Genomic DNA, 23,681 nt, shown 5'->3' on the forward strand with positions numbered 1-23,681 from the left:
GATGGCCTGGCCTCAAGTCTGTTCTCTGAGTTCTTTGTAAGGCAGAGAAATGGGCCCAGACAACAGAAAGAGATTCAGAGTCTTATCCAGTGGTCAATATCCAAAAAGCTTTCCAACATTAAATGATACATTTTTCTGCTTAAATATCAACAAATAGGCACATTCAGTTACCTGGAAAATTCTCATTCAGGGAACCTGAGCCTGGTCAAAGAAATAAAATCATCAGAGATTCTGCATTACACAGATCGAGCAGCCACTGGATGAAGGGGCCTCACCAGGGGCTTGGGCTGGGGGCAGTCGCAGCCCCATCTGCAGCCCTCTCCTCCTAAGGGCCTCTCTCCTTCATTCCACCCAGTGCCCTCCCAGCCTCAGAGGCCCAGCCACTGTGTCAAGATGTAATTGACTGAGTGCCCCAGATCAGTCCAGGCTCTACTGAGCCCATCAGGGCAGGAACAATGAGGTGCAGCTCAAAGGCTATTTCTCAGGCTCATGGTTGATGGACCTCACTAGCTGCGATTATCATTTTAATTGCAAAGGCCACCACAGCCTTATATTCAGGGTACAGATTTCAAAGACCACAAAGCACTCTGCAGGCTTCAAAGGGAACTATGGAAGGCTTGTGCTTCAGACTCAAAGGGGCCCATGACAACATCTTTCTTTTATTTTTTAGAGATGGGGTCTCACTCTGTTGCCCAGGCTGAAGTGCAGTGGTGTACTTATTGCAGCCTCGAACTCCTGGGCTCCAGCAATCCCCCTGCCTCAGCCTTCTGAATAGCTGGGACTTAAGGTGCACACCACCATGCCCGACTAATTTTTTTATTTTTTGTAGAGACAGAGTCTCACTATGCCCAGGGTGGTCTCCTGGGTTCAAGCCATCCTCCCACCTTGGCCTCCCAAAATGCTGGGATTACAAGTATAAGTCACCATGCCCAGCCTTGTTTTGTTTTTAAAGATAGGCGTATTAAGAGATAATGCACACACAGTACAGTCCATCCTAATGAGTGGACATTCTTTGAGTTTTCACAGACACATACAACTGCCACACAGCTGCTTTAGCTGTGAGTTCCAGCACATCATAATCAGGCAATTCATCTGTCTGTGTTTGCACAGTTCTTTGTCACACCCCTGAGCTGCTGCTGGAAAATGCCCTTTTTCCTCATTCTGTGCAATCTAGGAGCTACTTCCCCAAATGGCTTTAACCTTCTGTAGCTGCTCTATCAAGAGAGCAAATCCAGAGTAAGAACAGAGTTTCCCTGTAGGGAGCAGGGCCTGGTGTATTTCTAAGAGGTCTCACTTAGTGGCAAGAAAGCGAGAATGTGGTTGGGTCACAAGAAAACCCAAGCAAGTGGTGCCTCATACCTGTAATCCCAGCACTTTGTGGGGCCGAGGCGAGAGGATCACTTGAGGTCAGGAGTTTGAGACCAGCCTGGGCAACATAGCAAGACCTCGTCTCTACTAGAAACTTAAAAACAAAAACATGGATAGTCTTGCATTTTGGTGATGGGCCAAGAAGGCTGATAGGGCAAACTTTTCTTTTCAGACATACATTGAGTTCTGTCCCCATGGCCTCAATCCATGGGCAGAAGTGTGGGCTGCACAGCACCAAGGGCCTCACTGGGGACAGGGATGACATCTTATCCTTCCTATGCCTCTAGTACTTAGTACAGCTGACATTGGCAGCTATTTGTTGAGTGGCTGAGTGAGCTTCGGCTGGAGATGGGGTGGGGCCTTGTTTGGAGGTGGGCTCACCCACGGCTCCTGGGTGTCTGAAGACAGTGGGGAGAAGCCCCACGGAGAGGGGCCCTGTCTCTGCTCGGGTGGGACTGCTCACCTTCATCCCTGAGTGACCGCAGCACCTCCTCACTTGTGTGCTTGCAGAACTACTTTGAGAGCTACCTTGCCGTTGCCTCCACCGTGCCCTCCATGCTGTGCCTGGTGGCCAACTTCCTGCTTGTCAACAGGTAGGTGGCTCTCCTCCCTCTCTCAGGCCTCCGCCTTGGCCTCCTGCTCCTCTACTCCCCTCTTGCCTGCAGCTGCTTTTTTTCTGCCTACTTAAGTGGTGGTCACCAAAGTAGGAGGCAGCAGCTCAGATTTGTGCATGACCAGTGAGAAGGCAGATCAGGTCCCTGGTGATGCCCCCAGGGAGCTGGGCTTTCACTCTCCAGCCACATGCTGTGACATCGCTGTGACATCGTGGCAGTAGCCAGTGGGAAGTGTGTGGGGATGCAGGGGTCTTCCTCCCTTCTCTTCTCAGGGATCCTGTCTGTCAGTCTGCAAGTCCTGTGGCCCAGAATGGGTCACCTGACTGTTGATTGCTAAGCTGGTAACGCCAGGTCATGTGTCAACCACTCCCAAGAAGGCTCACCAGGGAAGTTCTGACATTGCAAATGGTAAGGGCCACGAGAGGCTCCATCTGGATGTGCCTGGGAAGGAGTTATTCAGGAGCTAGCTGGGCAAATTAGCATGTCCATAGACCCCCCGTGGGTGACTTGCTGGCTCAAATTCTCAATTTGAGTTTACAAAGACAATAGCCCTAGCTACTTTGCCTGCTTTCTAAGCTGCCGCTAAATGATATCGATGGCTACATTATGGTCCAGAAACCTGGGCTCCTGTTCGCCATGGCCAACTAAAACCTGAGGTCACTGATGGCAAATCTGTTTTGCCCACTTCTAATCAATTTGTAGTGACTGCCAGATCTCTAGCTGAACAAGATTCTAAGGCAGGTCTGGCTTCAGGGAGGGTGCTGGGATTGATTAGTGATGTCTGCTCTGGGTGCAGGAGGAGAGAGGGCACCACGAGTGTCTTTTACATGCTGAGCCAGAATAGATCAGTCTTTCCAAACATATTATGCCATGGGGATATTGCAGTTATCTGTTACATAATATGATCCCAAAGTATAGTGGCTTAAAACAATAGCAGTCGTGAGTACTTCTCATGTTCTGGGGGTTATCAAGGCCCAGCTGTGGTACTGTCTCCTGCAGTTGCAGTCAGATGGCAGCTGGAGCTGGAGCCATTCATATCCCCTCTCTCTCTGTCTCTTCTCTCTTTGTAGTCTCACATGTCGGCCTCAGGGTAATAGGATGGCTTACCCAGTGGCTGAGAACAAGGGAGAGGCTGCGTGGTTTTTACAACCTGGTCTCGGAAGCCATGTGCTGTCACTTTTGCCACACTTGACTGGTTTGGGCAGTCACAAAGCCCCCTTCTTTTCAAGGGGACATAGATCCCACCTCCCAGTGGAATTTGCGTCTTTCTCCAAACCAAAGTGCAGTCTGGAAGAATGAGAAGGAGAGGGGCGTTGCAGCCCCTCTCACCAGCCAGCTGGCCTTCACGAGCCTCACTCCTGCCTTCCTAGGGCCATATTCAGTGTCCTGGCAGAGGGGACGCAGCCTGCGGAGACCCCCACCCCAGGAGGAGAGTAGAGGACGGCAGAGCAGGGGTCCTGGCTGCGCCTCGCAGGAGAGAGGGTGTGTTGAGAGCCAGTGCAGGCAGGAGCAGGAGGCGAGGAAGAGGGGAGACAGCCGTGGTGGGGGGAACCCTTGGCTCACTCATGGTTTTCTCTGTCTACTCACTCAGCCAGCCCGGAGGATGGGGCTAGTTGTCCAGCCCAGATAGCCTAGAGAGAGCTCCCAGCTCCTTCCAGTTCCAGAACCAGCATCTGAACTATAGTAAGAGTGTAATGCCTCGATCACCCCTTGTCATGTCCCTTAGGCTGCACTGCAACCCAGGAGGGAGGCCGTGACATTGCCTCATTTTCCAGGTGGAAGTCAGGAGACCACAGGGGCACCACGGGACAGCCGAGCCTGCCTGTTGCCTCTTCAGTGGTCCGGAGGTCCTGCAGGCTGAAAGCACTCCCGGGCCATGGGTCAGGAGTGGCAGGGAAGGTCCAGCCTCTGGGCTGTGAGAGAATGCTATCCAATAACAGTAGCACTTCTGAGCATTATACCCTGCAGATGCATTATCTCTTTTAACCCTCACAGCAGCCTAAGAGTGGGAAACTGCTGTGACCCTGCTTTGAGGTGGGAAAACAGGCTCATGGAGGTGACTGGCCCAAGGGACTGGCCATTAAGGATGGAGCCAGGTGGAGTGCAGTGGCTGAAACCTGTAATCTCAGCACTTTGGGAGGCCAAACCAGGGGGATTGCTTGAGCCCAGGAGTTTGAGAGCACGCTGGGCACTATAGCAAGATGCTGTTTCTACAAAAATAAATTAAAAAAAATTAGCCTGGCATGGTGACACATGCGTGTAGTCCCAGCTACTCAGTAGTCTGAGGCAGGAGGATCGCTCGAGCCAAGGAGTTCAAGTCTTCAGTGAGCTATGGTCATGTCACTGCACTCCAGCCTCGGCTAGAATGAAAGGGAGGAGTCAGGATTTGAACTGGGACCTTCTCACCCTACATCTGTGCTTGGAACCCCTGAGCCACCTACATCCTAGTTCCCCAGCTTTGCACCCACCCCTGCCCCTGCAGCCACAGCCAAGATCCTTCTAATGAGAGCCCTGTCTCTCCAGGATTCAGGCTGCTGGGATGGAAGGGGGTGGTTAAGAAGGGCTGGGTCTGTCTCCAGTGAGATGTGGGCCCCCAGGCCAGCTGCCCTCCAAGACTGGGTCCCAGCAGATGGCTCAGCAGTTACAGGACATTCTCAGAGGGAATTAGCTCACCCCTGGCCTGCCCTTGCTCCTCCTGGGCTCTTGGAGAGGGGCAAGGGCAATGCAGGAACATGCTCTGAGGCCTTCATCTGTTTCCAGGCTGTGGGAAGATGGTCTGGGGCTAAGCTGTTTTTTATTTAATGTGCGAGATTGAAAAGTCTTCTTTTCTCCCCTCCTGGAGAACCCTGGCTTTCCCGACTGGCTTATCCATAATTGCCAAGTGTTTTATTATGTTAAATCTGCAGCATCATAAATACTTATGAGGAGGATTTACATCTTGGAGACTTATGAAGAAATCAGTCCCCTGGGGTCCTGAGCCCTCATGAGTCAGGGAGTGGGGGGACCAGCAACCTGGGTACTGGAGGCAGCCTCTCCAAGAGTCTTCACAGGACTGAGACCTGCCCCAGGGTCTTGGTCTTGAAGCTGTCCTCTTGGTCATGCCCTGTCTCCAAGTAGAACCCCAGATGTTAGAGCAACTGAAAGTCAGGACTTTCCTAAGACCCTAAGAGCACCACTGTCCCCTGGGCCACTCTCCCTTCCTGGGTGGAAGCAGCAGAGAGGGAAGCCAGTGTTCTCCGTTCATGCCTGTGGACCAGGCTTGCACCTGGCACCTTTCATGAAGCTTGATGAATGTTGAAAATAGCCCTAGAGCCCATGGATGGAGGCTCTGGGCAAGAGTGGTTTATGCAGCAGATAATTAGCAGGCGGGAAGGAGACCTTTGCGGGTGAAGGGCCGTGTAGGGGGACAGAGCAGGGGACAGAGCAGCGTTCCACACTGCATTGTTTCTGGAATGCATTTGGTATTGACCTCCTCCTCTCTGATTCCTCCCCAACTTTAGTGCCCTGGGGGTGCCTGAGTAAGCAGTCCCTCAGCTCTCTGCAAAACAACCTTCCTGTTGAAGGAACTTACTACCTTGTAGCAACAGCCACACAGGAGGGCTCCCATGATGCTGCACCATTCCTGCTGGACTTTTTCCTGGCCGTGTCTGTGAGGAGGCAGTTAGAGGCAGAGGCCATTCCCGAGGCTGGCGGATGTTTCCAGCTGGACTTCCTGCCATGCTGAGGCAGCAGGGATCAAGAAGCAGACAGCCTCTGGGAGGTTCAGACCAGCATGAAACCTCCCCACCGCCGGGTGCTACTGATCTCCCTTGCTTGTCAATTTGTACATCCAGCAAATATTTACCCAGTGCCTGCCAGGCCCTGTGCATGTGCTGGGGGAGAACAAGGCAGGGCTCTGCCTTTGCAGCGCGCCTCGTCTTCCCAGCCTGGCCTTTGCCTCCTTCTTGCCCCAAGGAACTGGTTCAAACTTCTTGGCATTTGTTCCCAACCTCTCTTTCCACTTGAATTTTTTCAGATTTAGAATCATTAGCTGTTAGGGACCTTAATATCATCGGGTCTAGCTTCTTCTTTTTAGAGATGAGGGGACTGAAGCCCAGAGAGGTTGAATATTTGTCGGGGGTTACACAGCGAGCGGATGACAGAGCTGGACAGGGCTCCGGTCTCCTGATTCAGGCTCCATGCCCTGCTGGCCCTTATCTTGGGAGTGGGTAGGACAGCTCCAGCTGCTAAGAGAGGGTGGGGACACTGTGTGACAGGGCCGAGTGTGTAGGACCACCTCGAGCATCAGGGGTAAGTCTTGACTGCTGGCCTCCAGGGCCCCTGCTGTACTCTTACGATAGACGCTCTGGGCCGCCAAGGGTCCAGGTGCCCACCTGGCTGCCCACGAGCTCCTGTCCGGACCAAAGCCCCTGCAGACCTTGAGAAGATGTGTGTTAGTGTGAGGTCTTCATGGGCATCTTAATGCAAGGTTCCCCATAAGCAGGCCCTGAAACAAGGATTCAAATGCGAGTAGTTTATCTGGGAGGTGAAGGTGGGTGAGTACGGAATGGGGACAGGAAAGGGAAGGCAGTCAGCAGAGGATGCCTTATCAAGTCAGCTCCTTCAGAAGGGACAAGAACACAGTCCTGCTGGGGATCTTAGAGAGCCAGTGTGGAGCACAGCTGAGCAGGAGGGAGCTGGGGTATTTATGTACCAACTTCCCTAGTCGTTGGTTGAAGGCTGCTCTTAGGAGGTGTTCCTTACCTGTCACTCCCAGGTAAGTAACACCACTCCTGGAGTTGTAAAAGGGAGGGCACATGGGCAGGACACCAGCAGCATTGCTGTAGCTTCTGACCATGTCATTCCCAGCTTGAAACCCTGATATACCTCTTTATGTTAGTGGGTACTTTTAGTAGCAACAACAGAGACACAAAAAAGGATGTCCTCTTTCTTTAAGTGAAAATTAAAGGCAGGTCCACCTTTAGGCATCATTGGATCTAGGGGATCTCCTCTGCACCACCCCTGGGCTCTGCGTGTCTCTGCATGGCTTTTCCTCCATGTCTAGCCTCGCCCTACACAACTGGCTAGATGGCAGCCAGCAGCCCCAGACACGGTCTCAGCAGCGAGCTTCTCTCCATGGCTTCCATGTAGCAGTCCCAGGGAAGACTTAATGACCCTATGTGGGTCACATGCTAATTCCTAACTCAACCCCAGGGTCCAGGAGCAGGGAACACTCTGATTGCCCCAGGCTGCGTCACATGCCTATTGTTTGTGGCTGTGTGGGTGTGGGTATGGGCAACCTGGCTGACCACTTCCCCAGGATGACTAGGCGAAGGAATGTTCTCCCAGGGGGTGGTGCTGGCAGACAAAGGCCCCACACCCCGCCCTCCTTCAGGACATGAGTCCATGCCTCTCCCCAGCATCACCTCTGTGCTCTTCTGCTCACATCTTGACTACAGCCAGAGTCCATTTGCAGCTCCCTGAACATGCCTCGCTCTCTCTCCCAAGACACGTGCACTTACATCCTCCCATTCGTCGTTACCATCCAGCATAGACATTGCCTCCAAATGGCCTTCCACGATGCCCAGGGTGGGTTTTGTGCCCCTCAGATGTGCTGCATGATGCCCTGGGGCCTCCTGATGGAGCACCTACCACAGTGGGATGACATATCTGTTGCTGGTCTGTCCCATGTCCTGGACACCCAGCACAGAACTGGACACACAGTAGTTGCTCAATGCACATTTGCAGAATGACCACACCATTGAGTACACACGTTAACAGACTGAGTGATGGGCTGGGGCTCAGCACACCTGGGTTCTCATCCCAGCTCCCTACAGACTCACTTCACAACCTTAAACTGTCCCTTCACTTCCTTGGGCTTCCTCACACCCCTTAGAAAGCAGTGACAGCGTCTGCTCTCCCGTTAGCTGAGGACCAGAGGGAAACTCAAATTAGCCTGGGGCCACAAAAGCACTTTGAAAAAATTCCTTTCTTGCTTTTCATACTCATCATTTCACACCTACTTGTGTGTGTGTGTGTGTGTGTGTGTGTGTGTGTATTTTTTTTCTACCTTTCAAGTTTTTCTTTTTTTAATAAAAAAGAAGTATGTAATCTGGCTTTTCTCCCAGCCCCCTCCCACTGGTTAGCAGGAAAATTAACTACACGTCCAATCCGGTTTAAAGCTTAGTCTAATCTGATTATTTAAGCAGCCCCTTGAGATGATATTCTTGCTCCCTAGAATAAAAATGTGCAGCTTCTCAGATAGACTCCTTCCCTGCTTTTCTCCTCAGGCCAGTATGGGGGCTGGGAAGAGTGCATTGCTCATGTGCAGGCATGGTGCTGGGGAGTGTGGGGGTTCCCTTGGCCCCAGGCAGCACTAACTTGGCATCACCTGCTCCCCATGATGACTGAGGCCATCACAGGAGGATGCCCCTGCCCTGGCCGCCGCTTCTGTGCCATCCACATTTCCTCACTCCAGGGGAGGCAGTAGAGCATCATTCTGAGAACTGACCAGAGCCAGACCTCCTGGGTTCATTGCTGAGTGACTTTGAGCTAGTTCCTCAACCTCTCTGACCTCAGCTTCCTTATCTGTATACATGGGATAGGGAGGAATACCTGTCTTACAGAACCGGTGTAAGAATCAAACACACTGGCATACAGAAAATGCCTAGAAGAGTGCCAGAAAAGTATGCATTAAACACTGTTTGAGTGTTTGCTATGACGATGATGATAATGATGATGATGACGATGATTTTCTTCCCTTTCTCCCCAAACCTCCTGCTAAGTTTTGGGGAAAAGAAGCTCAGTGGATGGCTGCTCTGTTTAAACACTAGACAAAGCCAGCAGGAGCTCAGCCCTGTGGCAGGAAGAGCAGGGGTTTGCCTTGAACATCCTGGTGTCCTCGTGTCCTTGAACCTCACAGCAAGGTGAAAAGCAGCAGTACCCACTGAGCACTGGCCCTGAGCCAGGCACTGCCGCTTGCACCCCACACTGCTCACCTCTTCAGCCTCACCCCCACGTGAGTTGCATCAACTCTCCCCATTGTACAAGTTCAAAAGCTGAAACCAGAGCAACTGAGTCCCTTACCCAAGGCCACACAGCTAGGGAGCTGGGAAGGCAGGATTCGAGTGCAGGCCTCTTGACTGCAGAGTGAACAGTCCTAACCGCTAAGCTCGCCTGCTTCCCTTAAGGTGGCTCACCAGCCCCGGCCCACACAGGAGCCCCGAAGGGGTGTCTAACTGCTGCTGGCATCCTCGCCCCAGGGTTGCAGTCCACATCCGTGTCCTGGCGTCACTGACGGTCATCCTGGCCATCTTCATGGTGATAACCGCACTGGTGAAGGTGGACACCTCCTCCTGGACCCGTGGCTTTTTTGCGGTCACCATTGTCTGCATGGTGATCCTCAGCGGTGCTTCCACTGTCTTCAGCAGCAGCATCTACGGCATGACCGGCTCCTTTCCTATGAGGAACTCCCAGGCGCTGATATCAGGTGAGAGCCGGGGGCCGGGCAGCTGACCAGGTTCATCCACCCGGGAGTCATGGGAGGGAGCCAGAGATGAGCATGTGGTGGCCTTTTCTGAAAAGGAAATGGCGTGGGTGCTGATTGTGTTTCAGTCATCTAGTGTTGTAGAACAAGCTACCCCAAAAGTTAGTGGCTTAGAACAACAACAGTCATTTCTACTACTCACAAATTTGCAGCTTGGACAGGAGTTTGCAGGTGTAGCTCTTCTCCCCATGGCATCAGACAGCATAGCTTGACGGGGAGCCAGAGGATCCAGTTCCAGGTGGCACGCCCTCCTGGCTGGCGTGTTGATAGTGGCTGCTGGCTAGAAGCTTAGCCAGGGCTGGGCTGGGGCCAGGGACTTCCGTTCCTCTCTATGTGGACCTCAAATAGCAACTTTGACTTCCTCATGGCATGGTGTCTGGGTTGCAAAAGCCGGCATTTCAGGAGATCCAGGCAGAAGCTTTATTTCTGATTTAGCAAAAGAAGCCACATAGGGTCAGTTCTACCATAGCCATAAGCTCACCCAGACTCAAGACAGATGGACCTACCTCTGGGAGAGTATGAAAGTCTCCCACCATGACTGTGAGAAGGTAGGCAGGAGGCGAGACGGAGTTGCAGCTATTTTTGGATAACATGGTCTGCCTACAAAATGCAATTCCTGAAACCAGCCTTCCTCCCTTTGCTTCCCTCCTTCTCCTATTCCTCTTCTATTTTTCCTTTTCCTTATCTTTTTTCCCCTTCTTGTCTCCTTTCCTTCCTTCTATCTTTTCTTCCTTTCTGATTTTATAGAGGACCTGCTGTGTCCTGGGGATGCAAAGATGAACAAGCACCAGTCCCCTCGGAGCTGATGGCTCAGTGAATAAACTCTCACCCCCAGCACCCCCATGCTTTGGTATCCCGTGGGTATGCCTGTGCACGACGTGGGCCGACCCCTCTAGCTGACGTTTGATGCTGATGTTGATGAGCCTGTTCCAGAGGCCTTGGCACTTTTGTTCTCTAAGCTGGAGACACACACGTCTCTCACCCAGATGACCCAGCCAGGTAAAAAGGAGTGGGTCAGGAACCATTGGTGCTTTGCCAGGAGGCCACAGTCCCTGGGAGCAAGACTGGAGGCTCTGCTGCTGTGTCTGCCCCTCCACATGCCCCTGTTGTGCAGCGGAGAGCTCTAAACATTTGCCCACTGACAGCAATTTCACAAGGAACCTGCGCTGTGCCCCTTAGTTAGTAACGCCAGGAAGCATGTGGCCAGGATGACAATACTTTGACAAGGGTATGTCCCTTCCCCACTCGAGCCAGTGCCAGACATCACTGGTGGATCTCTATCTTTCATCCTGAGCTTCTAAATCCTTCTCAGCGCAGCACTTGAGGCAGTTACTCTCAGCAGATCAGAGTCTAGATGTGAGCTTCAATCTGTTTGCCATTTCTGAGAGCAGATTAGGCTTCTGGCTGTACCCTGGGAAACACTTGGGCCTAAGATAAAATAAAAATGGACTTGTGGCTAAGTTTCCTGGGTGCAGGCAACATGCACCAGCAATGCTTTCAAACGGGCATTTCTGGACTGAAGGCAGTGGCCACTGGACATGGGATTTAATCCCTTCTGTCACCACCATCTCAGAAGGAGGCTCTTATTCCCTTAGTTCCTTCCATCCTTGCTGGCAGCCTCTCCAGGAGCCAGTGACCAAACTCACCATTTACATTGGCAAGCGGTCCTCGGGTTCATCTGTCCACCTGTGATCTTCTAGGGATGGGGAGTCTCCTGTGGATTTTTCAGAAAGTCTGTTTAGAAAAGTGGGGAAGTTTAGTACTTCTACGCCAGTATTAATGACCCTGAGTCTAAACCATAGTCACCACTGTATTGGGCCCTTGTGGGTGCCCAGCACCCTGGAAAATCAAGGTGTCCCAGTCTTCCAGAGGCCGCAAGACCACCTCGCCAGCCCCACTTGCTTTTTTCCAGCACAGCCCGTCTGTGAATTCCGCACGCGTTGGCATCTGAGGAACAATTCATTTGTTTTGTGCTGGTGTTTTTTTAAACCCCTCATTTGCATGTATTTCCATAACTGATGAGATAAAAGTAGAGAGTCATGAAGGATGAGCTCCCGGAGGCCTGGTTTGTTGCTGATGATAATATTGTAAATTCTCTACAAGTTGGAAAGACAGAGAGGAAAATCAGTAGGCAGTGATGTTAAGATCTCTTCCTTGGGGCGGCTAGGGAGTGTCTTACTGAGTTTAACCCCAGTTCTTACAAAATGTCTAGGCAGGGATTACAGCTTCTCAGAAGTGGGCATCCTCTTGGCAAAGGGTTTACCCATTGTTGCTGCTTTGATGTGGGAAGGACAGAAATAGCCAAGCACCTAACTGAGAATCGGAAAGGATTTGTTTGGTATTTGGCACTTCTCTGTGCCAGGCAGGCTTCTGAGTGCTTCACATGTAATAATCTTTTTAATCTTCATCACAGCCCTACGAGGTGGGTATTATTAACATCCCCATTGTATAGATGAGGATACAGAGGCACGGTGAGGTTAAGGGACTTGCTGAAGGTCACACAACTAGAAGTAGTAGAGCCAGGTTTGGACTCGGATGTTTTCATTCTAGAGTCTGCATTCGTAATTACGGTGCTAATTTGTATACCTTTGCCCTCCCTCAAGTACTACCCAGGCTAATAGAACTTATGGTGGAGAGGCTGGGGAAAGGAGCCTCCATCAGGCCAAAGGCTATTCTCTGTAGAGCCACAGAGGCCACAGGCAGAGCATGGGGAGCCGTGATGGCGTGCCACGGTGGATGGGGCCTGACTGTCCTTCTTCCCCTCTGCTTCGTGCAATAGCAGGCAGGAAAGTGGTGCTGCATGACAGCTGCCTGATGGAGACAGAGCAGGCCATGCCCACACGGACCCAGCCTTCTTCCTGCCTCTTCAGGAATGGACATTCTGATCCTCCGAAGTGGGCAGGTTCATCCCGCCAGTCAACCTGGCTCATACACCAGGCCCTTCCCGCATTGATGGTGATGGTCTTGGCCTTGTTGTCAGTGCTTTTCCATTCATCGTCCTGTTTCCACCTCACTACGGTCACCTGTGATGAACAGGGCACGTATTAGCCCCACTTTCCAGGCAAATAAACACAGGCAGGGAAGAAAGTAAATGATCTGCACACGCTGGTGCCAGCATTCCCAAGCAATGCTGCACACAGGCCTTCTGACTCGTGGCCAGCACAGGAAGACGACCCATGGCTGTGAGGGTTCGAAGGAACAGAAAGACATGTCTGCTGCCTCCCAGAAGCAACGGTGTAGTCGTGGCAAGGCAGAGCATAGCGTTTGTTGAAGTCTGCTGAGTGCCAGGCCCTTTCTGAACATCATCTCAGTCAGTCCTCAAAGCAACCACACAGGGTGGGGGTTGTTATTTCCATTCTACAAGCGAGCAAACTGTAAAGTCAGAGAAGCCACATTACCCCTAGGGTCCCAGCTAGCAAGTAGCAGAGTCCAGGTGACACGTCCTTCTGCCTGACTCCTAGGCCCATTGGCACCCAAGTAGGTCGTGTGGCCTCCTCTGTTAGGTAGCAGTGAAAGGTGTGGCAGCCACACCATCTCACGGGTAATGTGTGTCAAAGCCATTGGCAAGGAGAACATTCCATGTGGTGGGGTGGTTGCGTGCTTGTGTGTGCGTGTAGGTGTGTGACTGTGTGTGTGTGAGTGTTGTATGTGTTACACATGCATTCACATGCACATGGTGCCACAGCCACCTTGGGGTACACAGTAGGTTCCGTGAGCTCATGAGTGGGCGATGGTGGGGGTTTATAGCCAGTGAGGACACCCCCAGAAAGGGTGGCCTCTGGGCAGCAGGGGACCCTATGTGAGGACAGTCCCTGAGCCTCCTTCCCAGTTTGGTTGGTGGGTACTTTGGGCCAGGGGCAGAGAAGAGGAAATCCAGAGGTCTCTGGCACTTTCTGCCCCTAAATCTAAAATTTCAGCCCCCATTAGAAGGGCAATAAAGAGAGATGGAAGGTGAGGGTCAGAGGTGAAACAGGAAAGGCAGCGGACTGGTGGTCCCCTGAAGGCCACATGCCACCTCAGGCAGCAGCCTCTTACAAGTCCAGCAGAGAGAGGGGAAAATGACCCCCTTAGAAACTCAGGAAATGCTGGAAATGCTTGGCTGCTGGGCCCTCCCTGTCTCTGAGGCTTCAGGACACTGAGGGAGCTTTGGCATTTTTCGCACTGAGGAATTTTTATTTTGGTTTGTGAAACCCAAGCAGGGGGTGCCCGCAGCCACCCCTCCTCCTCCTCGCCCACCCCTCACCATCTCTGCGTGGCCTCTGTTCTCTGCAGGAGGAGCCATGGGCGGGACGGTCAGTGCCGTGGCCTCACTGGTGGACTTGGCTGCATCCAGTGACGTGAGGGACAGCGCCCTGGCCTTCTTCCTGACGGCCACCATCTTCCTCGTGCTCTGCATGGGACTCTACCTGCTGCTGTCCAGGCTGGAGTATGCCAGGTGAAGGTGCCACTCACTGTCCATGCCTCCTTCCTGTGTGTCCAGTTACAGCCCTGCTTCTTTTTCTCAGCAGATTCTATGCTGGCTTCTTTGTCTAGGTGCTATGGCTCAAAGCAGTTGCTCAACAAACTGGCTTGGCTGGTGGATGTGAGAGGCTGACTCTGTGCCACACCCAAGCAGTTGGAGCCTCAAGTTTAATCATGGTGAATAATAGTTCCCATTGGTGAAACACAGCCCCTTACTCCAGCGCTGTGTTCCTGCTAGCATGATGTGTCCTACCTCATTCAATGCTCACACCTCTATCCAGGCGCCGTGGAGCACACCTGTAATCGCAGCACTTTGGGAGGCCAAGAAGTAGATCGCTTGAGCCCAGGAGTTCAAGACCCATTCTGGGCAACACAGTGAGACTCTGTCTCTACAAAAAACAAAAAATTAGCTGGGCATGGCAGCATGTGCCTCTAGTCCCAGCTACTCAGGAGGCTGAAGTGGGAAGACTACTCGAGCCCAGGAGTTGGAGGCTGCAGTGAGCTGATTGCACTACTGCAATTCCAGCCTGGGTGACAGCAAGACCCTCTCTCTCTAAAAACAAACAAACAAACAAAAAACAAACACTCCCCTGTTCCTCTTAGAGTACAGTACTATTATTATTTATTATTATTCCCATGCACAGATTAGAAGACCAGGGTTCGGCCGGGCGCGGTGGCTCACGCTTGTAATCCCAGCACTTTGGGAGGCCGAGGCGGGCGGATCACGAGGTCAAGAGATCGAGACCACGGTGAAACCCCGTCTCTACTAAAAATACAAAAAAATTAGCCGGGCGTGGTGGCGGGCGCCTGTAGTCCCAGCTACTCGGAGAGGCTGAGGCAGGAGAATGGCGTGAACCCAGGAGGCGGAGCTTGCAGTGAGCCGAGATAGCGCCACTGCACTCCAGCCTGGGCGACAGAGCAAGACTCCGTCTCAAAAAAAAAAAAAAAAAAAAAAAAAAAAAAAAAAAAGACCAGGGTTCAGAGAGATTAAATTGCTGTTGTTTTAGTAGAGACAGGGTTTCACTCTGCAGGCCAGGCTGGAGTGCAGTGATGTGATCGTGGCTTGCTGCAGCCTTGACCTCCTGGGCTCAAGCTGTCCTTCCACCTCAGCCTCCCAAATAGCTGGGACTCCAGGTATGCCACCACACCCAGCTATTTTTTTTAAAGTTTTTGTAGGCCGGGCGCGGTGGCTCACGCCTGTAATCCCAGCACTTTGGGAGGCCCAGGCAGGCCGGATCACCAGGTCAGGAGATCGAGACCATCCTGGCTAACACGGTGAAACCCCGTCTCTACTAAAAATACAAAAAATTAGCTGGGCATGGTGGTGGGCGCCTGTAGTCCCAGCTACTCGGGGGGCTGAGGCAAGAGAGTGGTGTGAACCTGGGAGGCAGAGCTTGCAGTGAGCCGAGATCGTGCCCCTGCACTCCAGCCTGGGTGACAGAGCAAGACTCCATCTCAAAAAAAAAAAAAAAAAAGTTTTTATAGAGACGGAGTCTCACTATGTTGCCCAGGCTGGTTCTTGAACTCCTATGCTCAAGCGATCCTCCTGCCTCAGCCTCCCAAAGTGCTAGGATTACAGGCATGAGCCACCGTGCCTGGCACAAAGAGGTTAAATTATTACTTGCCTGAATCTCAGAGCCAGTAGGTAGTAGAGCCAGGCAGGATTTTAAGATGACTCCAAACTTGTGCCTGGATAACTTGCTGCCTTATGGGGCTTCTTTCCACCTCTACGATCTGTTTTCTCACCTCGAGTCTTACTCTTGCTTTCTGTCTCCAGTTCCTCCTTTTGCTTTCTTGCTGCCTGCTGCTTTTTACAAAAACAACCCTTGTCTTTCTCTTGTGTTTTATTCTTTTCAAAGCATTTTCCTATCCACTATCTTATTTAATGTAGGAAAGGCAGGAGTTATCCCCATTTAACAGGTGAGGAAACTGAGACCAAGAGAAGGCTAAGTGATGTGCCAGGTGCGAGAGCGGGGGAGAGATCTGCCCCTGATGCGGCCCTGTTCCACAGGAAGCTATTTTTTGCAGTGGCACAAAGCTAAGCAGTTTATGTGTATATTTTTGTTTATGATATATGACAATCTGTGCAGTTGTGATTGTATTTTCTCACTTGAGAGCTGGGGAAACTGAGGCTTAGGAGAGTTCACAAGCATGCCCCAGGTCACTCACCTGGTGAGTCACAGGCAGGACTGGAGCTGTTTCTGGAGTAGCCTCTCCCCACCGGATCATGCTACATCCCTGGCTCGCGACTGCAAGGGCCTTATCTCATCATTCATTCTCCCTGTCCTCATGAGGAGAGTCACTTTGTTAACCCCTAGAAACCCCAGCCTTTCAGCAGAACAGTGATTCCCCCTGGGCTGAGAATGAGCCACTTTCCCCAGCTATAGGATTCTTCACCACTTCAGCAGTCCTCAGGGTTCTGAGGATAGGAGGGGGCTGATCTGCTTGAGCTATGCAGTATCCCAGGCACCTACAGACCGCTGGGCTGCCCAGCACTCCCCGCCCCTTCAGGGCTGTCATCAGAAATTGCCTAGCTGTGGCTCCAGGCTGACGTCCCCGTGCTTCCTGTGGCCTGGCTGGCTCTCCATCCCCCAGCATCCTGTACACTGCCTGGCACCTCAGCATTGTGCCTTAAATGATTCTCCAGCCACTGAATGAACAGAGGAACAGGAGGGTCGCCCCACTCCTTGTGCTGTTTCCTCGTGTCCTGTTTCTGGTGCTTTGGGTGGGTCTGTTTCCAGCAGGGTAGCCAACCTTCCTTGCTTGCCTAGAGCCAAAGGAGCTCCCAGGACAAGGGACTGTAAGTATTAAAACCAGGACAATTTCAGGCAAACCAGGATGGTTGGTCACCCTAGTTCCTAGTCTCATTTGGGCAGGCCAGAGTCCCTTCCAGCTGAGCATGTGAGACAGAGAACACCCAGGACCATGCTATCCTGAAGACGCTTCTATTACTTTTTCTTTTTCTTTTTTTTTGAGACGGAGTCTCACTCTGTTGCCCAGGTTGGAATGCGTGGCGCAATCACGGCTCACTGCAGCCTTGATCTCCAGGGCTCAAGCGATCCTCAAGTTAGCCTCCCGAGTAGCTGGGACAACAGGGATGGGCCACCATGCCCAGCTAATTTTTGTAGTTTTTTGTAGAGACAGAGTTTCACCATGTTGGCCAGGCTGGTCTCAAACTTCTGACCTCAAGTGATCCACCCACCTCAGCCTCCCAAAGCACTGGGATTGATTACAGGCACGAGCCACTGTGCCTGGACAGAAGCTTCTGTTTCTTTGCTGATTAAAACTAGGGTCAGGATCTGTGGGCTCATAGACACTTCTCTAAGGATGGGGCTCATGGAGAGAGCTGTGCTTCCGGGTCTGCTTGGACTAAATCTTCCTGAAAAGGCAAGCTCGCCCGTCCTACATTTGGGAGAGTGAGATGACGCAGGAAAATTTGGAATAACTTAGGAGGATGAGTTGTGACCAGAGGAACTTGGTGGGGAATTTCCTGAGAGCAGACTTAAGGCAAGGACCTGATGACGCTGAATAGAGGGGAAGTAAGAATATTTCTTTCCCTAGATAGCGATTGTGAAACCAGACAGGGTTCTTGGCTGAAGCACCCCGTTCACCATCACTCAAGAGTGATTCTGGATTCTGGGGAGGGGCCCTCCCACACACCCACTCACCCACATGCGTGCTATCTGCAGGTCCTCAGGGTGGGAGGACTGACTGGGGCTTCAAAACTTCTTGGCTGTTTGAAACCTCCATTTTACAGAGGAGGAAGCAGGCCCAGAAAGGGGTGTGCCTGGCCCAAGATCACACAGGGAGGCAGAGACAAGGCTGAAACCAGAACCAAGTTAGTGCTTACACACACACCCCTACACCAACTCCCTCTGTTTGAGCTGCATTAATACAGTCAGGCTGTGTCTCCTGGTTTTCAGATACCTGGGACCCAGAGAGGTTGAGTGGCTCAGGCAAGGTCACACAGTAAGGGAAGGTGATCTAAGCTTTCTTATTGGTCAGAATAGCAGAAGTTGGAAAGATTGATGATATTCAGTGTTGAAGATATGGAAGACACTTCTATAGGCTACTTCTCAGTTCTTTCAACAGTTATGTGTTGAAGGGCTACTCCGTGCCTGAAGATTTAGCTAGAAACAGTCAAATGTGGTCCTTGCTCCAGGAACCTGTCTGCTTCTTCTTTTTTTTTTTTTTTTTTTTTTTTTTTGAGATGGAATCTTACTGTGTCACCTAGGCTGGAGTGCAGTGACGTGATCTTGGCTCACTGCAATGTCCACCTCCCGGGTTCAGGCGATTTTCCTGCCTCAGCCTCCTGAGTAGCTGGGGCTATAGTCGCACACCAGCATGCCTGGCTAATTTTTGTATTTTTAGTAGAGGTGGGGTTTCACCATTGGGTCAGGCTGGTCTTGAACTCCTAACCTCAAGTGACCTGCCCGCCTTGGCCTTCCAAAGTGCTGGGATTACAGGCGTGACAAGAACCTGTCTTCTACCGAAGGAGACACATGATAAACAAGTAAACCAATGCAATTACTATAGATTGTAGTCAGTTCTTTTGAAGGAACTGAACAGGTGCTCTGGTAGAGATGAACAGGGCAAGTTACTTCAGTTAGGGTGGGTAAATGGTGCTGGGCAGAGTTGAACTGGTAGTACCTATTAGGAGAGCAGTTTATCAGTAGCTATCAAAACATTAAAGGTATAAACCTTTTAATCCAGCAATTTCCTCTTCTAGAAATCTGCCCTACCAAAATACTAGTATACATGTGCAAGGATTTATGTGTAGGGATATTCATTGCAACATTGTCTGTAGTAATGAAAAGTCGACGCAACCTAAGTGTCCATCAGTAGGGGAGCAGTTAAATTGTACATCCATCCAGTGAACCATTGTAGAGTAACATAAGGGAGATATAGGCCACATGTTCCTGTGTAGAAGGATGGCCACAAGATACTGTTCTTTATGCAATTTTATGTATTCATTTATGTTTCACAGTTATGCATGATTTAGGCAGTTAGTATAAGGCATTTATATATATTATTTACATATATTGTATTTAGGCATTACACTGTTGCAGAAAGTTTTACAATATGTATGGCTTGACCCCACTCTTGCTTAAGAAATGTAACTGTGTGAGTGTTGTTTGTGTGTGCATGGAACAGTATGTACCAGATTGGTTTTTCTGTTTTGTTTTGTTTTGTTGAGACAGGGTCTCACTCTGTTATCCAGCCTGGAGTGTGGTAGTGTGATCATAGCTCACTATATTGAACAACTGGGCTCAAGCATTCCTCCTGCCTCAGCCTCCCCAGTAGCTGGGACTACGGGCATATACCACCACGCCTGGCTAATTTATTTTATTTTAAAATTATTATTATTATCATCATTTTTGTAGAGACAGGGTTTCACTTGGTTGTGCAGGCTGATGTTGAACTCCTGGGCTCAAGCAATCCTTCTGCCTCTATCTCCCAAAGTATTGGGATTATAGGTGTGAGCCATCATGCCCGGCCTAGAATGTTAATGGCCAGTACCACTAAGGAGTGAAATCAGAAGTGGGAAGAGGTCAGAGTCCCCTTTCTATTAATACTATATCATTTATTTTCTGTATTATTTGGGTTTGTTGTATCAAGCATGTATTCCTTTTATCATTTTAGAAATTTGCATTTTTAATACTATTTTACCTCTACTCTCCTAAAATATAACAAACAGGTGAGCCAGGACAGGGGCCCAGACTCACCATGAGTGGTCAGTCCTGATTTCCTCTGTCCCTGCCCATGGCATGGCCACTGCGCTGGCAAGCAGGCCAGGGATGGTGCAGGCCTTCCCCTGGCCACCCCGTGACAGCATCTGTCATCTCAGGGAACGCTGGAGCTGTGGGCATACAGGGCTTGGGCTCTCCATGCTGGGCCGGAAGGTTCTGTTCTGAGTGCCCACCCCTGGCTGTGCTGACTCAGATCCCAAGCAACCTGCTTGATGGTGGCCCTGTCTCCTCCCCGCAGGTACTACATGAGGCCTGTTCTTGTGGCCCATGTGTTTTCTGGTGAAGAGGAGCTTCCTCAGGACTCCCCCAGTGCCCCTTTGGTGGCCTCCAGATTCAGTGATTCCCACACGCCCCCTCTCCGCCCCATCCTGAAGAAGACGGCCAGCCTGGGCTTCTGTGTCACCTACATCTTCTTCATCACCAGCCTCATCTACCCCGCCATCTGCACCAACATCGAGTCCCTCAACAAGGGCTCGGGCTCACTGTGGACCACCAAGTTCTTCATCCCCCTCACTACCTTCCTCCTGTACAACTTTGCTGACCTGTGTGGCCGGCAGCTTACCGCCTGGATCCAGGTGCCAGGGCCCAACAGCAAGGCGCTCCCGGGGTTTGTGCTCCTCCGGACCTGCTTCATCCCCCTCTTCGTGCTCTGTAACTACCAGCCCCGCGTCCACCTGAAGACTGTGGTCTTCCAGTCCGATGTGTACCCCGCACTCCTCAGCTCCCTGCTGGGACTCAGCAACGGCTACCTCAGCACCCTGGCCCTCCTCTATGGGCCTAAGATTGTGCCCAGGGAGCTGGCTGAGGCCACGGGAGTGGTGATGTCCTTTTATGTGTGCTTGGGCTTAACACTGGGCTCAGCCTGCTCTACCCTCCTGGTGCACCTCATCTAGGAGGGAGGACAAGAGGACATTGGTGCTTTAGAGCCTTTGAAGATGAGGAGAGAGTGCAGGAGGGCTGGGGGCCATGGAGGAAAGGCCTAGAGTTTCGCTTGGGGACAGAGAGCAGAGCACACTCAGGCCTCATCCCTCCCAAGATGCCAGTGAGCCATGTCCATGTCCATTCCGTGCAAGGCAGATATTCCAGACACATTAACAGGACATTCCTGAGACAGTTGAAGAAATAGTACAAAGCAGGGGTACTCCCTTCACAGCTGATGGTTAACATTCCACCTTCTTTCTAGCCCTTCAAAGATGCTGCCAGTGTTTGCCCTAGAGTTATTACAAAACCAGTGCCAAAACCCAGCCGTGGGCTCTTTGCATCCTCCCAGCTGTGCTCATTCCAGCTGACAGCGAGATGCAAGCAAATGCTCAGCCCTCCTTACCCTGAAGGGGTCTCCCTGGAATGGAAGTCCCCCTGGCATGGTCAGTCCTCAGGCCCAAGACTCAAGTATGCACAGACCCCTGTGTTCTGTGGGTGAACAACTGCCCACTAACCAGACTGGAAAACCCAGAAAGACAGGCCTTCCATGAATGCTTCATTCCAGAGGGACCAGAGGGCCTCCCTGTGCAAGGGATCAAGCGTGTCTGGCCTGGGTTTTCAAAGAGGGATCCTCATGACCTGGTGGTCTATGGCCTGGGTCAAGATGAGGGTCTTTTAGTGTTCCTGTTTACAACATGTCAAAGCCATTGGTTCAAGGGCATAATAAATACTTGAGTATTCAATGTCAGCCTCATTGATGTCTCTGTTAGTCAGTCTTAACAAGCAATGGCATACTCAGTTTAGGCAATTTGAGGATTTTTTAAAATTTATTATTGAGACAAGATATTGCTCTGTCACCCAGGTTGGAGTGCAGTGGCTCGATCATAGCTCACTGCAGCCTTGAACTCCTGGGCTCAAGTGATCTTCCAGCCTCAGCCTCCTGAGTAGCTGGGATTACAGGTGCACACCACCATGCCTCGCTAATTTCTGTATTTTTAAAATTTTTCGTAGAGATGGGGTATTACTATGTTGCTCAGCCTGGTCTCGAATTCCTGAGCTCAAGCGATCCTCCCACCTCAGCTTCCCAAAGTGCTGGGATTACAGGTGTGAGCCACTGTGCCCAGCCTAATTTGAGGATTTTCTTTTTTTTTTTTTTTTTTTTTTTTTTTGAGATGAAGTCTTGCTCTGTCACCCAGGCTGGAGTGCAGTGGCTCAATCTCGGCTCACTGCAACCTTGAGGATATTTTAAGAGCCGGTGTAGGAACCCCAGGGGGTTGTGCATTCTATGTAAAAACTAGTAATAGGCCATTCCAGCTCAAGCCTGATGTGGGGAGGGGAGGGAGTCCTAGAACCTAGGGAGTGACTGTCTGGGGATGGGATGGCCAGCCTGCTGGAACCCTGCAGGAGGAAGTCGAAGGAATAAATTCCCTCCATTCTTCCTCCAATTTCCATGCCCCTTGGACTAAAGCCCAGCCAGCAGCAGGGGGAAAGGGTAGAGAGTGGCCTGGAGAAGCAGGAAGGTGTCTGGCCCAGGGTCTCATGCATTGCAGGACCAGCTAGCACCTTGGCTTTCACAGGTTTATTTTTTGTGAACATCGCTGAAGCTCTGAAGCTTTGAGCAGCATAATTAGGTGTTGCTTTGTTCTGGTTTGTTGCGAACAGTTGTGTATGTTGAAGCTGTTGTTTCAAAAGACGACCCCCAGTTTCCATTGCTCTATCTGCGGGGGGCTGTGGCCCCTCACATTGGGGATCTCCTGACATGAAGAGTAATTTATATTTTTTTCAGGTGTCTAGAAGGCTCCCAAAAGCCTGTTCCTTGGAAAACAGCATGGCTCAGGAATCAGAGAGAGAAAGGAACCAGATCAGACCAGGAGCTCTCTCTCAAGAGTCCTGCAGAAAGAACAGAACTTGCCCCCAAGATGTGGCAACGCTTAGAGCCGTGAATCAGCCCTCTGCTTCTCTGCAGAAGCGCACTGGCTCATTGGTGCCCTGCAGAGGCTGATGAAACAGAAGCAGTCAGTAATCCAGCCGGTGGCAGCAGTTCATGTTCCCTACCATCTCAGCCTAGTACACATTCCCTCTCCTTGGCTGGAGAATTAAAGAGGACACCTTGAAAGGGTTTCTGAACTCGATACCTACCAAAAAGAAAAAATTCTCCCTTCCCTTTGCAGGAGGCTGAAATCTCCCCCTTGGTTTTTTTGATTGACTTTAACGCTGTGGATGATTTGGGGTGTTGGTCTAGCTGGTGACTCATCTCAACCACAAGTGTTTTGGAAATGAGCAGCATGGGCAGGCACGGTGGTTCATGCCTGTAATCCCAGCACGTTGGGAGGCCGAGGCAGGCGGGCCACCTGAGGTCAGAAGTTCGAGACCAGCCTGACCAACATGTCGAAATCCCATCTCTACTGAAAATACAAAAATTAGCCGGGCGTGGTGGTGGGCATGCCTGTAATCCCAGCTACTTGGGAGGCTAAGTCAGGAGAATCACTTGAACCTGGGAGGTGGATGTTGCAGTGAGCTGAGACGATGCCATTGCACTCCAGCCTGGGCAAAAAGAGCAAAACTCCATCTAAAAAAAAAAAAAAGAAGAAAAAGAAATGGGCACCATGCCTGCCTTAAAGTAAACCAGCAGTCTCTGAGCTCAGAGATGGGGACCATCTTGGAGCGATCACCTTGCAGCTACTGGGGAAGGAGTAGTGGGGGTCTCTCCTGCTCTGTTGTAGGGGAATGGCTTTCAAAGAAGTGGAGGTGGCATCTCCATTAGAGAGATGATTTGCAGTTAGTGTGGAACACGGGGGGAATTGGGGGGCCAGCCGTGGTGATGGCAGGGCATGGAGATGATAGACTAAGTTGCATCCACTTTGCCAGGGGAGGAGAGGCCGCTCTGTTGGAAGGGGCTGGCAGCTTGGCTGTTGGGGATCATCCAGGCTTTCACTCACTCTGCTTGGTTACTCACCTTAGTGGGCACTTCACAGAGGGTCATTCCCTCCCAGGGAGGGAGGAAGGAAAATAAAAATCCATCTCCAGGCAGAAGGGTGGATG

General features: G+C 51.3%; 1 protein-coding gene across 2 annotated transcripts in view; it reads left to right on the forward strand.

Moving 5' to 3' along the window:
- The window catches only part of SLC29A3 (solute carrier family 29 member 3), a 44,761-nt gene extending 23,379 nt beyond the window's left edge, over positions 1-21,382 (forward strand). The window contains exons 3-6 of one of the 2 annotated variants that reach the window (XM_055274600.2): positions 1,879-1,961; positions 9,224-9,450; positions 13,780-13,942; positions 19,957-21,382. In XM_055274600.2, the coding sequence (XP_055130575.1) occupies positions 1,879-1,961; positions 9,224-9,450; positions 13,780-13,942; positions 19,957-20,611 (1,128 nt within the window). In that variant the 3' untranslated portion in view covers positions 20,612-21,382. Of the gene's footprint in view, positions 1-1,878; positions 1,962-9,151; positions 9,451-13,779; positions 13,943-19,956 lie in introns of both variants that reach the window. The other variant, XM_063637916.1, reaches the window with a different exon arrangement.
- Positions 21,383-23,681: the final 2,299 nt, after the last annotated feature.

The sequence above is a fragment of the Symphalangus syndactylus genome, chromosome 4 (assembly GCF_028878055.3).
Source record: "Symphalangus syndactylus isolate Jambi chromosome 4, NHGRI_mSymSyn1-v2.1_pri, whole genome shotgun sequence".
Classification (NCBI taxonomy): Eukaryota; Metazoa; Chordata; class Mammalia; order Primates; family Hylobatidae; genus Symphalangus; species Symphalangus syndactylus.